Source organism: Pteropus alecto, unplaced genomic scaffold, assembly GCF_000325575.1.
Source record: "Pteropus alecto unplaced genomic scaffold, ASM32557v1 scaffold22, whole genome shotgun sequence".
Taxonomy (NCBI): Eukaryota; Metazoa; Chordata; class Mammalia; order Chiroptera; family Pteropodidae; genus Pteropus; species Pteropus alecto.
The window spans coordinates 6554402-6571015 of record NW_006434839.1 but is presented as its reverse complement, the minus strand read 5'-3'; the positions used below and the strand labels follow the sequence as shown (position 1 = coordinate 6571015).

At 34.2% G+C, this 16614-nt stretch overlaps 1 protein-coding gene across 1 annotated transcript in view; it reads left to right on the top strand.

Moving 5' to 3' along the window:
* The window catches only part of EXOC4 (exocyst complex component 4), a 643761-nt gene that overhangs the window by 283637 nt on the left and 343510 nt on the right, over positions 1-16614 (top strand). Inside the window, 1 exon segment of the mRNA XM_015588393.2 lies at positions 1260-1356. Coding sequence (XP_015443879.1) covers positions 1260-1356 — 97 coding nt within the window.

The window sequence follows — 16614 nt, the reverse complement described above, 5'->3', positions numbered from 1 at the left end:
AAGACCACACTTATTATGTACAGGCATTCTGGTTTCTAAAGTGGCATAAGGGGGTTGCTGAAGTATGCATGCCGAGCTTTTTCTTTTCAATTTTACCAAAGGAGTTACTTCACTTTCCTTGGAGTGAGGAAAAGATGGAGAGAAGTCAGAGATTGCATTTATTGAGCTAATGGAAAAGATCCTAAGATCCAGTATCCTAAGATGTATAATTCTCAACTCTCTGAAATTAGATCATATCTTAAACCAATGCCATCTTAATGGCTGTCCACCAGAAGACAGCCATGCTGAGTTGTTTTTGCCTCAGTGTGTGAGAGCTGAGTATTTATACCTCATACTGTGACCCTTTAGTGTTTCAGTTAATGAACCTCATAAGGACCATTTGAGGAAAGGGTATGAGTCTTGGTTGATATAAAAACATGTTTTCTTTAAACCTTCTGATAGCATTAAGAACATAACATTAAACCTTGCAGAATGGGTATCAGCAGCTTGAAATAAAATACCGGATACATTCCTTAGAGAAACTCATTTGCTGACATTCTTTAGAAAACAAGGATATTGACAACTCTGAATCATTCAGAAGAGCTAGACTTGGAATATTACATAGTTTTAAGAATGCCTTAACCAGTTTATTTTTCTTGTATCACCTTATTAAATGTGTATGAAAGACATACAGTAAACATCTATTTAAAAAGGAGCTTTTCAATAAGAGAACAAAGATTCTAAGTAATAAGGAAGCATTCTATAGTTTGCTTAGCAGGATTTTTTTTGTGTGTGTGTTAAATAAAACAATAGTGTATCTTGTAAGTAATGGGTTCTTGGATTTGATGCAGTATGGTCAGTTAGATTTGTATGGGTCTCTGCTCCAACCTCTACAGCCCTGGACCACTTCACATGGCATTTCTTCCTTCCCCTCACAGTCCCATGTACCGTACTGTCCAAGATAGACACTAATGATGAGAGATTAAGAGTTTAACCTTAACTGAGTTATACTCGTGCACTGTTTCTTTAACTATACTATTCTTATCATGCTTCCATGTTCTTGTGCCAGAGTGAAAATGATAATTCATAGTTTAGCAAGGTGAACTAAGTCAGGTAATTCCAAATAGTTTTGTAGATTTTGAAGGCAGTTGTTTTCATAGATGGTCCCATGTATGTTGGTGTAACATTTAACTAGCTATGCTCAGTTTATTTCTTTGTTATAGTTCTAAAAACTAAATCTCTCTCTCTCTCTCTCTCTCTCTTTTTTTTTTTCCTGAAAGGGGGCCCTGATGACAATTTAATTGAAGGTGGAGGAACAAAATTTGTCTGCAAACCTGGAGCCAGAAATATTACTGTCATATTTCATCCATTATTAAGGTAAGTCAAATCCTATGTACTTAGTGAAGATCAATATTTTCATTATTTATGCTGATGTAGTGAATGCTAATAGGTCGGTCAACATTGAAACGAGTCATAAAAAAAAAACGAGCTTGTTCTACTTTCAAGGGCCTCACTATCAAAGTTAATCAATAGAACAAATAATGTCAACCCCACTGAAGCTACTTGTTCTTACAAGTAAAACTCCATAAATATTTCAGATTTTCTTTCTTATTCCCCATCCCTGCCCCTGTCCCTCTCCTCTGTGTCTCTCCCCTCCCCATAAATTTCAGGGGTTGGCAAACTATGGCCCACTGGAGAAAGCTAGCCTGTTCCCTATTTTTGTAAATAAATCATTATTGATACACACTCATCATTATATGTGTTGCCCATAGTTGCTTTTGTGCTGTAGTTGCAGAGTCGAATATTTGCAACAGAACCCATATGGCCCACAAAGCCTAAAATACTTACTCTCTGTCCCTTGGCAGGAAAAAAATTGCAGACCCGTGATCTGTCTCACTAATTTACACTAATGACTCATATATCCTTTGAGAATTGGCAGGTCTCTAAACAAATATGATTTGAACAGAAACAAAAAGACATCAATCAAATTTATGATTTTATGTATTGAAGGATAACTTGACGGTGACTAAAATGATATCTATCATAATGCTTACAGTTTATTGTGATGGCATAATTATAAGAAAGTAACAATTCATAATAATTCTATTTAAAAAGCTTCTAAGCCCTAAATACCTGTAAGAAGGTACCTTTTGGTATGGGAGGAAAGGGATTTGTTCAGTGGATCTAAAATTTCAATTTCGTAAGATGAAAAAGTTCTAGAGACGGTCCCATACCTTTAAAAATGGTTAAGATGGTAAATTATGTGTTTTTGACTACAATCAAAATGGGTACTTTTGGACACAGATATCCAGGATAACATTAATTGTATGTTTTCCTTGGTAGCAAAGCAATATAGATATTTTGCTGTATTTTTATATATCGGACCAGAAACCGTTGGGTTTATTAAAAGTTAGACACCTTATATTATCACTTGAACATTCTCAGATAACTCCTACAATATTTAAGGCATTTGGATTAACAAATGCTACTGAATTGACCATAGATAATACTACATATACATTTATGAAACGTCCGAAGTTTATTACTGGCATTATCCTCCCATCTCATTAGCCAAGACTTACTAAATTGATATCATTAGTACTAATTCAATTCTAATTTCTTAACCAGTTTTTAAAATTATACTGAGTTACTTTGCCCAATTAGCTTTAAATTAAAAAAAAAACACAAAAATATAAATTAAACAATAGCAATAAAACCCCTCACTTTCATACAGTAAAAAATAAAAGATTTTTAAAGAAATTTTATTAACCTTAAAAAAATCCGTGTTAGCAAACATTTGCAGCAAGTAAATTCATATAATTTAAGAATCGTGGAGTTAAGAGAATTAAGACTATTCCTCTAAACTTCTAGATAAATTACGACATATAGAATTCTAGATTAAGTAACAATGCTCATATATATCAACTGAATTTGGTAATTAGTTTAATACTCACTGTCTTCTCTAATTACAACTGATTTCTACTTAGTGCTGCTAATTGTTAGGACAGTGGGGAAAATACATAATCACTATAGGCATCTTCTAACCTAGATTTAATACCATAATTTACTGCTAAGTTACATTATGGCTTAGATAACTAGAATCCTTATGCTTGCATTTGTTCCTAAGTATAGAAAAAACAAACCCTTCGGAAACTTTTTGGCAGTGTTTTCAATAACCGCATTCAAAGAGATTTATTTTCCCATAAACTTATTTTTTCTTTTTTTGACATGAAGTTAGTTAAATGGAAAAATATACTATTTCACACTCAAAAAATGCATTTCTGGTAAAATACTGGTAGCATTTAATAAATTACAATTTTTGATAATAATTATTTAGTATTATATTTACAGTGCTTTACTAGAGAGTTGTTTTAAGGAGTTATAATATTCTTACTAGTTTTACTCATTTGTTTGGGTTCTACTTTCATTCAGAATTTTGATTTATTGTTGACTAGAACTGGAGAAAGTTTTGGTGCATGATTTAAATAGTTTATCATTCATTCATTTTCTGTGTGACTCTTAATGAAAGTAACAAAAATATGGTCTGCAAGGTAAGTCAGTTCCTTTCTAAGCAGGTGATCATTATAGACTTTAAATTAGCCTTTGGCTCAAATTGTAACCTATCTTCTCGAACATGTTATAGAGATTCAGCTGAAAACTCATAATGGGCTTATGGAACTTGAAATGACTAAGATCTTTTAGTATTTTTTTTTTATTATTTTAGTTTTTACAACTTTAGTGTTTGTGGATTATTGGGATTTCTTCTAAATTTTGGAAGTTTAGTTTTGGTAATGAGAAGAATCTGTGCATTATCATACTAGTATATTTCATTTTTACTATCGTTATTTAAAAATTTTCTCATTTCTTCTTTAGTTGTTCGTTTATTTATACTCAGTAAATGGAATGTTTCTTGCTTGTGATGAATGTTTTTCCTCTCATTTAGAAATAGTCACTCTTATTTTTATGGGATTATTTAAATATATATAGATATATTTTTCAGCCTTTGCTCCTTGCTTTTTTCCCCGTGCTAGTTCAGAGCGAATGTGATTTAACATTTTATTATTTAGAAGACAATATAACGTAGCTGGAGAGGCAGTATAAAAAAAGTGGAAAGTTAGGAAAAAACACAGGATTTGAAATTTAAAATGAAAACATGAGCAAGTTATCTAGTTTCAAATCTAGTCTCCTTCACTTCAGTTTTACTCACTGATTATTTATTGAACTCTAATTCTGTGCCAGGTCCTGGGAAACAAAAAAAGTAATATCAAATCCTTGTTTAAAGGTACTCACTTGGTGGCTGCATAGGTGGCAAAAATTAGGAAGCTGGAAAACACCAATTATTGCAAAGGTGGTTGATCAATGAGATCTTTTACACCTTGTATGTAAATCAGCACAGCCTCTGTTGAAACCAGTTTGACATTATTGAACTGTCACATATCCTGTCACCCAGTAGTTCCCCTCCAAATGTGTTTCCATTTGTGTGGAGTGACTCATACTATTTTCCATCCCAATTTTCCAAACTTTTTTTTTCTAATGGATTTTAATTATTATTATTTCTTTATAACTTACAGTGTATTCAAAAAGTAGGTTCAGAGGGAACTTATCACAAGTTGACTTTTATCACAAACCAACACTATTAAAACATTATGTCATTGTTTTCTTAAACTCTCTTTGTGAACTCTCAAATGGTTTTCATTGGAAGGAAGAAACCCTTTCAAGTGTGCAGGGCTTTAATTTTCCTTTGTTGCTCTTCTCCTGTGTCTAGCAATGCTTGCATTCTGTCTCCCAGAAACTGTGGCTATGGCTTTTCCACACTTCACTTATTAAAAATGTCCTTTTCTTAGTTTTTATTCAGCTTGCAGTGCATTCTCTGCAGCCTAAAGGTTTTCCCTATTGAAAACTCTGAACCACCAGCTAAGAACACCACCCTGCAGATTCCCATCATGCTGTTTTATATATTTTCAGCAGCCATTTCTTTATACTGCCCTCCCATAAAATTATTGCACAAGGCCCTCAGATCTGGTAACCTTGTTGCAAACTTATCTTCGTACTGGTCTCACAGCTGCCACCATCTCATCACTGGGAAATCTCCCAGAGTGCTGAAGGCAGGAAAACTGACTTGCAGTTTGTTCACTCATTAACTCTGCTGGCTCCTCAATTTATTTAATGTTTTCCCTTAGTATTTTCTCTTTTTGGTTAAGAAACCAGAATATTATCTCTTAGAGAGCTACGTTTTAGGAAGATGAGATATCGTATTATCCTTGCTTCACTCTTAGCCTAAAAAGTTGTGTTTAATTAAACCCCTAATGTGAGTTTTGGATGATAAGAGGTCATCTGATCAGTTTTTCTACCTGTGGGTCTAAACAAACAAACAAAAAAATATTGAAATAAACAGATTTTTGGCCATGTCTGGGTAGATTCTAAAACACTTTCACCAAAATATAGACCCTGAAAATTATAGGCCTCATGCCTTTTTTTTACCCCCACCAACATCTTTGCTGTTTTTCAGCTTTCTCTGAAAACATGCAAGAGAAATAGATGGATTAGTTCTGATAAATGAAATTTATTTTATAGGTTTTGAATTTAGATAATAAAGAGGAGAAATGTGAATGTTAATATTTGAATGACATAGTTCTTTTGTTTAGGTCTGACATGAAATTGGATCTTGTTTACAAAAAGTATTATTTTTGAATAATTACATCATGGTAATTGTTAACCATGATCTAAATATAAATAAACCTTCATCACTGAAGTACATTTTATTAAAGTATCAACCACAGTTTGACACAGTTTAACACTTTTTAATTACAATTAATATATGATGTAGCCCTTTCAGGAAATTTGAAATTACTTTGTGGCTGCTATTTGTGGTGTTTTCGGGGGAGGGAATGAGAATTTAATTTTCCCTTTGTATTTTTTTTTTTTAATTTCTCATTATTCTGTATTCTCTAAAAGCCTAAAAACAGAATATATCATACTTTAGATTTGTTAGTATAATTCCTTCACATAGCAGAAAATGGTTGACAACAAAAATTATTTTTTTAAAAATCTAAATCCTTGTAGCATCTAAAAGTGCTCAAAAAACACTAATTCTTGTTCTATTTATATGTGCATTCTAGGCCAATGAAGCCAGTTGGTGAGGAGTGTTGCTAATGAAGACAAAGTCTTTTATTTGACTCTGTTGCTCTCACCATCTCATAGCTGTAGGCTTCTGGTTTCAAAGGCGGATAATCCTCAGAAATAGGTGATGGGATTTCATGCTGTCCATCATTGCTTGAGAAAGTGAAATTCCAAATCTTTAGAGCTGAGACAAGTCAGGAATGATGACACATGTGTCCCTAAGGAGGTCTTCTTACTGTATCCCGATATGGCCTCTTCTTTTTCTTAGGATATGAGCCCTGTTGGATTAGGGTCTTACCCTTAAGACCTCACTTAATCTTAATTATCTGATGTGGAGAATGTACGTAAAATTTTGCAGTTTGAACACACTTGGGAAATTAATTTAGTAAATGATTATTTAGTCATTCTTTTAGCACTGGAGCTATTGTTTCAATGAAAAAGGCGTTTGTATAGTGCATAACAGGCTAGACCACTGAAAGTGGCTGGTGGTGGGGAGGGGAATGACCACATTTTCATTTTTGATGTTGGCCAAAATCATGGAACCTTAATTTTCATATCTGTAAAGTAAAGGAATTGGTTGATTTGGATTTTGCTTTTTACTTTTCAAGTATGGTAATTTTGTGACTGAGAAATGCTTTTATATATTTAGGGACTCCAAAGGCTTGACATTTTTAAATTTAAAAGTCCAGCTGACAGTGTGTTGTTTCTTTTGCTTATTTGCTTCAACTAGCTTTTAAAAGGCACTTGGCTCTTGGAGGTAACGAACACTTTGCGTATATAGGGTGTTTCTTATGAGACAATTGAACAGATGTTTGCAGTCTCAGGGTTACTTGGCAGAGGATAAGAGGCCAGAGACATAGTGGATGATGATGCCTTTTAAAGTTGTAAAAATGACACTGATGCTTTCTCTGTTGAACACAACTCGATTGTTGAATATCCAGGCTGTGAGTATTTTTTCACTATTTATTATCAGTTACACTTCATTAAAATCAGACGGCAACTAAGGCTTACTGGGTAGAACAAAAAATGAAATATTTATTGCTCAATAAGGGTTAGGCTGCATTTATGTTATGGAGATGAAATTTTCTTGGCAATTTGGGCTTTGGTGAAGGACAGTATCTCTGATTGGCTGTGTGCCCTTCGTAAGGCAAACAGTGTAAGAACATGTAATTGTAAGCATATCTAATCATATTTGTCTTTAATTATAGAGAAGAATATCTTCTAAAAGTTAATTTTGTCAGATACAGAAACTGCCAGTTAGTAGCAGTATGGGTTATGGTTTAAGGGTTACTCATGGCCTGGTTGTGAAATAAGTTTGAAATGCCTGTGATTTGTTAAGAAGTGCTTGAAGTTAGGGAGTCAGTAGGTAGTTGAAACCAAACTTTGAAAAATAAAAGACTCCCACATTGATTATGCCATTAATATAGTAGGTGATGTTTCTAAAAATGATATTCTAAAGTAAATGGCCACTGTGATTTACATTTTTATTTTATATTTTTTGTTTTACTAATTATTGTACTTATAATTTCACATGTTGGCAATACTGGCAGATCAAAAGCATATAATATTCACTGTTATAATTAAGCATAATAAAAACCCATTTTCTCATGCATTTAACCAAATTTATTGAGTACTTACTTTGGGCTGAGTCTTTGCATCTAGTGACTAACAAGTCTCTGCTCATGGGGAAGTTAGTCTAGTGGAAAAATCAGCCAAAAAAGTTGACTAATACATGTGGAAACAGTATCAGGTTTTATGAAGTATTCATGAAGAACAGAAGAGTTAGGAATTAGATATTAATGACTGGTGGCGGTGGTCGGGGGCACTATTTTAGGCAGAGTGAACTGGGAAGGCCTTTCTGAAAACGCGTCATTTGATTACACTTGAAAGTGAGAGAGAAGCCATGTGTATATCTGGGGGAGAATGACCGAGGCAGAAGAAATGGAAAGTGAAAAGAGGATGAATTCTTTCAAGAACAGCGAGACGACTAATGTGAACAGGTGTGTGGGGTGCTGGGTGTATGTTGGGGCTTGTGAATAGGGAGCTTGTACACAAATAGTCAAGGGCCAAATTTCTCCTTTTTGTTTAAACAAAAAAGAGAATGTTATATTTAGATTTACAAGAAACTTATGGGGCTAGATCTGAAACTTTGAATGACTTCTAAGGCTTAGAGAGAGCCTCATATAATGGCTGTTGGGAAAAACTGTTTTCTAAGACTTCATTTACTGGATTTGGGACACTCAGGAAGCCCTGTTTTTAATGGTGAAGTTATCAGCACTACTGTAATTAGTGTAGTAAAAATCCTCTGTCCCTCTTAACAATTATATGTTCTAAAATGGAAAATAAATCTTTGATATAGCCTACTTTGACAGTATTATCCAAAGATATTGAGCAGATATTGTTATGCCATAAGCCCATCAAGATGTTCCTAAGGAGTTATCCCGTGTGATGTTTCAGGTTTATGAGAGTTTTTAAAGAGTAGTTGTGGCTGAAGTGTAGATTGTTTTCTCCTAAAGAAGTAGTATGGTTTGCTGGGCTGCTTTGCAGAAGGCCTGTGTTTTGTGTGTTTTTTTTTTTTTTTTTGGTTCAAATCTAACATTTTTTTAAATAGAAAATAATTCTATGATAATCACTTAACCGCATATGAATTATATATACGTATATATATAATTATATATACCTACATATGTAGTTAGACCTAATATAACTAGGTCTAGCACAAAAGGTCTTTTCAACTGTTTCTGGCCCTAACTCTCGCTTACAAATGAGTACGTTTGCTGAGACCGGTCTTGGTCTCCGGACTCCCGGCTCCTGCAGCATCCTGGAGCTGTGTCCCCATGCTCTTTTCTTTCTCAGCATCTTTCCTAACAGTGCTTCCACAATGAAGGAAGGGTAGCGGCTCAAATGTATCTCCTGTATGAATGGAGTACACAATAAACATTTGTTTAAAGAATTAATAGGCAACTTATAGGAGTGCTTGGCAAATATTCATTGAAGTAAATGTTTTTTTTTTCATCAGATATGAATAAAAATAGAAGGAAAATTATTTTTACTTTAGTAATGATATTGAAATACATCAATCTTTCATACCTAAAAAAATGGTATACTAGATTTTTTTGTGTCTTTTTACCTCTGTCATAACTAGAAAGTACACTATAGGATAAAATATATGAATATAAAGATGAATTTAGAAATTTATTTTTTTTATACCATTAATTCTAAACTCTGACTTTTGTAACTTGACTAGTAAAACAAAATCTGAGTCTATTTATTAGAACTTTAGATACTTTTTTTTTTTGCTTTTCTCTTACTACGTTAAAAGTTTACGGTTTCATAAAGTAACTTTTGCTTATCAGTTTTTCATTAATAGTGGAATATCTTTCTAAAATGATAAAACCTTTTCTAATAGAAGAAACCTTGCTTTAAAAGCTTTCTTATTTAGCCTCTTGTTCTCTTTCTCTTAGATTTTCACTTTTATTTAGAACGTGTCCAGTAGCCCCTGGATCATTTCTTGAATGTGTGTGTGTTTGTGGTGTGTGTGTGTGTGTGTGTGTGTGTGTGTGTGTGTGGTTCATTTTGAAAGAGGGATTTAAGTTTTATTATTTAGAGTAAGTGTGAATGTCACAAGCTGGAATAATTATTTTGTATTTCTTTTCCCAATATTTTTATCTTTGAGAGAAATGCATAAAAGTTGTCCCACCATGTCAGTTTGATGTGTGCTTTGGTATTTGGAGGAATATCCTCAGTGTTCACAGGTATGTTATATTTTTATACAGATACATGTTTGTTCTTAATGAGCTGAAGCTTATATAGACATTTTGAAAGATGCTGGTGATTAGATAGTCTGGAAAATAACATTGTAGATCATACATTATTCATGCATGGGGGGAAATGTGGCTACCCTGTTGCATTTTTATGAAACATTTTTTTCCCTGTCCTCAGAATTATGAAAAATATTGCTGTCTTTAAGCTACCTGACCTGTGAAGGCCTATGAAGCAATTGAGTGGTGGGATATTTAGATTTCAAACCCCACCTTTGAGTAACTGCTTTTGAATTTATATTAAAAATATTAAATGCTTTTAACCTTCAAACTGGCTAACTTTTGGAGATTAAAAATTTTTTTCGAAGCTTTTCCTTTTGTATTTTCAAAATATGGTGTGTGATATATGGTTGAACACTGACTGCAACTAATTGACAATTTTTTATTGCTGAGTGAAATGGAGAGTCAGTCAAGGCTCCAACCCACATGTCAGTGCGCATCTCAACAACACCATCAGAAAAGGTAACATGTGCCGGCCAGTCTAGTCAGCAGAAATGTACAGGCCATTCCTTATGAGGAACAGTAGGAAGAAACTGAAAATGTTAGTGAAAGCTAGAAGGAAAACAGAAGACTTGCTATCTGTTCTCAAATATATGAATGTATGTCACTTAAAAGAAATAAAGCAGTTTGTTTTTTCTTGTTTTATAAATCTGGATCAGAACTAGTGTATTGGATATTAAAGAGATTTGACTCTATATAATGAAAATTTTCTAATGAACGAGGCAATCCAAAAATAGGAAAGCTTTCTTTGGAACATGGCGTCCTTCCTGGAAATGCTTAATCAGAAGCTGAATTCAAGACGCAGTTAATTAGATGCTGAATTGTCAGGTCTACATTCTTTAAATCTACAATCATAAGTCTTCCTACTATACCGTGCAAATTCAGAGCTCCGGATAGATATGTTTCTTCCATTGCTCACTCATTTGGGCTTCTTTTCTCTCCTTCACTTTAATGCTGATGGTGGTCCTTGGCAGGCTCAAGGAGTTATAGTTGACTTCTGTGTCGTTTTCGCTTTGACTTCTTTCCTACACAAGGGTAGGAGAGAAACTCGAGTCATGGCTGTGTTAGAGGAATGCTGTCCCCCCTCCTCGCCCTACCATGGAGTTCTTGCTATCCTTTTTTTTTTTCCCCCCTTCTCTGCTTCTGTTTTTGTATTATTATTTTTTCTTTTCCCGTGCCAGTCACTGGTACATGGTAAGTATAAGTTAACTCTTTCAGTGACTCTTAAGGCAAAAAGAAAGCTGGCTTGCTTCTGTGGTAAAAGCTAATATGAGACTAAAAGTCTATTTGCAAATAAACCTAAAATCATCATGACAACTGCTGTGATTTTGACCTCAATTTAAGCTGGCAATTTAGATGCAGATTTTCATAATTAAATTTTATAGTTATTAATTAACTTTATTGGAAACTTACCTGTAAAAGACAGTAGAGAAGACTCTTTTCAGTACAAAATGTTTACATAATTTATGTGCTGCTTTTTATGTATTCCATACATGTATTTATCTCGGACTGCAGTAGCCAAAATATGCTTATTCAGCATTCAATGAAATATATTTATGTCCAGCCCCAGGCCCATTTACATCTGATTTTGAAACCTAGATTGATAATGTAATTTGGTATCAAAAATATCACAGGAATACCTAGAGGAAAAACCTTTAGTAATATATTCCTTTGGGTATTGACTATACATTGTTTCTCTGTATGATTTGGAAAATTATTTTACCATTCCCCTTTCCCGTCAGAAAACACACTCACACTCCTTTTCATTTTGTTCTCTTCTTTCTGCTTTGTATGCTTTGTTACAAGGGCTTCTAAATAACACCATGGGCTCTTCCTTGGTCATTTTAAACTTTTTTTTTACATTTAGTAATTGTCATTTGAACATTAATCATTAATATTGCCTACTGTTTTTTTTTTAAATATGTCATATCACAGGTGAAATATTTTTCATTTCACAGTCAAGAAACCCGTTTTCTTTCTGTAGTTAAAAACAAATGAACAAAAAAACCCTCAAACTAAGCAACAATATTTTCTTGAGACTGTTATTTAATAACTAAGAAAGGAAATTCTTTGATTCCAATAAGAGAAGCAAGAGCAGTGAGATATAAAGAACAGAGGTGGAAGTTTTATAGAAGATTTAGTTTTTAATTACCTTAATTTCATTTTTCAGTAAGAGCAAATTTTTGGTTAACCTTTGGTAAGGTTTTGAACTTGGAAGTTCTGAGTCTGTCCTTTTCTTTTGCAATTGAAATAGATATTGGAGTTTGTGATTTCCTCACTGTAGTTTTCAGTACTTACGGAAGAATAGGAGTATTTGGTGATTACTCTTGTTAAACTCAGTGAGCATTCTTTAAAGCCTATTCCTGTAAGCTTCCTCAGTGTAAGTAGATGAGAAAGTATTTGATATGGAAAGAAAAAGTGTAATGCCAGAAAGTTTCTAGGATATCACCTTTTAGTGAAAGAATATGGAACTATCTTAATTGGGTTCTCTGACTTCAGAATCTGTAAATATTTTAAAAGCTAATCTGTTTCTTTTTGATTGAGATGTGACATACAGATATTAACATGCACAAATCTTTAAACATGTATTAATATATTTGTATGAAATTTTACTTATGAGTACACAAACGTAACCATGACTCACATCAGAATATGAAACATTGATAAGATCGTCTTCAGTGCCCCAGAGACTTCCTCATATTGATAGTCAATACCCTTTCCTAGGAGGTAACCATTATTCTCATTTCTATCATTATAAATAGATTGGTTTTACCTGTGCTTGAACTTCACATGAATGGAATCATTCAATATGTCTTCTTTGGTGTCTGGTTTCTTTGTGTGACATTATGTCTGTGTTAGCCATCCACGTTATAAAAACATAATATTCAATCATTATTTTGGAATAAATGACAACTTTTTAGCATCTTACTGTCATAAAACTGCTTATAATTTAAACATCTTCAAAGCAACCTTTTAAGAATCTTTTCATTTTCTTCCTGTCTTGTGGGGCCAAGGAACCTGTCAGGCAAGTAAGAGGTCTTGGGGTTTGGGGCATGGTGTAGCCAGGTGATGAGCCAGGGTGCCCAGAAGCCACATGATCTAGATGATGAATATAGACCGTGTCCTACAGCATTGGGTATAAAAGCCAGGGAAGCTGAAATTAGTTAACTCTATTTTTCAGACTTTGGGATTTATGAATCAATCAATGAAAAAATAATTGGCAACCAACATTGGTTGCTAGTTTTATTAAAGAGAAGGAATTTCAACACCAAGAAAACATTACCTCAAAATTATGAAACATTCTTTTCAAAGGAAGATGACAACTTTAATCAATGTTCTTAGGCATACATCAGTATGTAGGCTAGTATTTGGAAACAACAAAATTCAGTCAAGGGAAGGGAGAAGTGTCACATGAGGGACTAACCATGAGCTCCCGCTGGCCACGGGAATATCACAGGAAACAATGAACACGCATGGGTCTAATTGGGAGGCTCTATCATATTTGTAGTGAGTAGTTATTGACTGTAAATCACATGGTTCTGGTCCATTAAAGTTAAAATATTTTGAGTAAATGAGCATGCAAATCATAGGTAAGTGGGTGGGCTGGTTATAAAAGCACAAAATAGACTCGATGGATATTAAATATTCTTTAAATAGGTTTTCAGAATCTTGCATTTTAATTCTTTCATATTAAAAGCTATATGTCTTTAACCACTTCATACTATCTGGAGCCTATTTTTAATTATATTTGTTCATTGTCTTCACGTTAGCTACTTGGCTATTAGAATATAATATATTCTGTACAGTCACATTCATCATAGCCACTTTTTTTTTTCTAAGTTTTAATACAACTGCAACCTCTCCCGGTGGCTACTTAGCAGTGATGCCATGCAGGCCACAGGCAGTTCTCTCATTCTGCCCAGTGTGCTCAGGGCGCTAGCATCAGCAAAGCTATCAATATCTTGATAGCTTTGCATATTTTGCTTATTTTTTAAATGTAAATTGGAAATAAGAATAGAAAAGAAAATTGTAAGAAAAGAGACCACCAAATCCATTCTTTAAAATGAAATTAGAAATGCTGAGCAGGTTTGGTAGAGGCACATCAATGCTCAGATATGCATCTGAATGAATCAGCAGTTCTTCCTTATTTTGAAGCTTTCAAGAAAATTGAAATGAGGATCTCACCAAAGAATAAAAAGGAATCAACCTTCTTCTCTGAAAGTTGGAAGTCCCTCTGCTTTATAAGCCTGAATTCATTACATTTTCTCTTTTACATGTTTTTTATATATTGATTTTTCAAGATGTACCTCCTACAATAGGAGTTGACTATTTAGTACTTAAAATTTAGTACTTAAACTAAATTTTAGGGGAAATTTTTTTAATTTAGTTATGTTTTTATTAATTATTTTTCATTCATTTTTTCCAACAAATATTTATTGAGTGCTTTCTGTGTATGAGATACTGTACTGGTCTTTATGGAGATTTTGTTCCTAATTAGGTTATCCTGATAATTTGAGAATAACAGAAAGTCCATGACAAAGAGATCCGTTACTCCACTAGTGCTGAATTTCCCCAATTTTCTATCTTTACCTTTAGAAATTTATTGTTGTAGACACATTTTTTTATGTGCCCTTTCCTTTTTAGAGGCAGTTCTTCCTCTGGTCTTAATCTCATTTCCCTCCATGCTGTCCGGGATTTGGGTGGTGGTGGTGTTTTATTTGTTTGCTTGTTTGTTTGTTTATTTTAGATCTAATCTTTCCATGTCTTCACTCTTTTTCTCTCTAATGGCTGTTTCTCTGGGACCTATAAATAAGCTCAACTCAAACCTCTCTCATTTTATAAAATCTGTTTTTTCTTAAAAATACCTAACACCTTCCTCACCTAGCACTTAAATTCCTCTTTTCCTCCCTTCTGAGCTGTTCCAGTATATTCTCTGCTCATCATTTCCTTCCCCTCCCTCCCATTCTTTGAATTCTACTGACCAGTCACCATCTCACCACCTCATCTCAAGGGCATTTTTCAGTCTTATCTCACTTGATTTTGTGAACCTTTACACAGCTAATTATGCTTTCATGTTTCTACCTTTTCCCTCCGCTCCTCCATCACCATGTCTGTGGCCCCTAATTCCATTTCAGACCATTATTCACAGGCTTGTCAAGGTTCTGTTCTCTCGGCCAGCTCACTCAACCCAAGTTCTCCACTGAGTCTCTCTTGAACTCTTTTCTGCTCACGCTACCGTTGTCTCACTCATTCAGTAGTTGTAGCGATTACTTTCAAACTGTTATCTCCAAACCGGAACTCTCTCCCAGGGTCCAGGATGCAGATTCAGTTCTGAAACTGAACTGATAATCTCTGTCATTTTGTCTACTTCCCGTAGTCTATTTAGCCATCTTAAACATTAAGGTTTGAAGTTTTACAAACCTTCATGCTCTGTCATGCCTCTCTTTCTTTGCACGTGTTTTCTCTCTACTTGATGCCTTTTCCTTCTCTTCTGGTATTTTTCTACTCATCCCTCAGCAACATCTTTTCTGGGACATCTGATACCTCTCTTACTCCTCCCCTTGCCTCTACGCCCTTGTCCATCTAGCATATAATTATTCCCTAAGTATTTGTTCCATATGTTTCTCCCTCATAAAGAACATGCTAGTGACTTTTTTTTTTTTTTTAATCAGCTTTGCATACCTGGAACTTAGATGATGTCCAGCACATACTAGGTTCGATAAATGTTTGGTGAGTGAATTAATAATGTAAGCGTTTCATGCAGAGTATAGTATCTTATAGTTCTCACTGCCAGAATGATAATGAGGACGGACAGCTAGTTGTCAGGTGACCATGCAGAATTCATGGTTCAGGTTTTCTGCTCCTGTGTGATGAGGGTCATTGCGCCCTAAAATAGATTTTTGCATCTAGTTTTCCTTCTTGGGGTTAACTTTGATATCCAAATAAATTACAAAGATAAATTTCCAAATGTGTTTTGTGGTACAGTTGTTTAATGAGAACTGATTTTTATTTAGGTTGTTGTAGAGATGAAGATGAAGCAGAGAGAGAGTGTCACTTATTTTGATCTCTTTAGTGCTTCTGTTACCTGACAGGCTGCCCGTGTTTGATTAAAAATGATAGTCTGTAAAACTCCTTAAGGTAGACTGTTAATTTCCCATGACAGTATATGATGCTCCTCCTCCCCTCTCTCTCCCTCCCCCAACCAAGCTCACACACCACAGGAACCTTCTGTGTGAGACATTTGTTTAATGTCACCTGTCAGAAAAAGGTGCTACAACAAGCCACTCAGGTTTGAGGTTTGCAAACATACTGCTATCTTACTGAACATCACAAAGGCTGTTAAAAATTTCATTTCCCCATATATTCTCTTCTCCCTAGAAGAAAAACCATTTCAGATGTAAATGTTAGAGGAATTTTTGTCATAGGCTTCCATGCTTCTACAGGAAGTTTTATTTGTAGTTTGGATTGGGGAGAAGAAGGAAGCCTCTACTGACATTTCAAATGAAATCTTTTTAGCAATCTACTGAGGGAATAGATAGTTTTTCTTCCAGATATTAGTTATATCTTATGCTTTTTCCCCTCTTTCTCTGTAGAGTGAGCTTTTTCTAATAATCTTGATATTTCTAAGATTTCTGTTTTTCCTTTTAGTTTCTTCCCAGTCTTTTAGAATCTCTACTAAAACCCACTCTTGGGA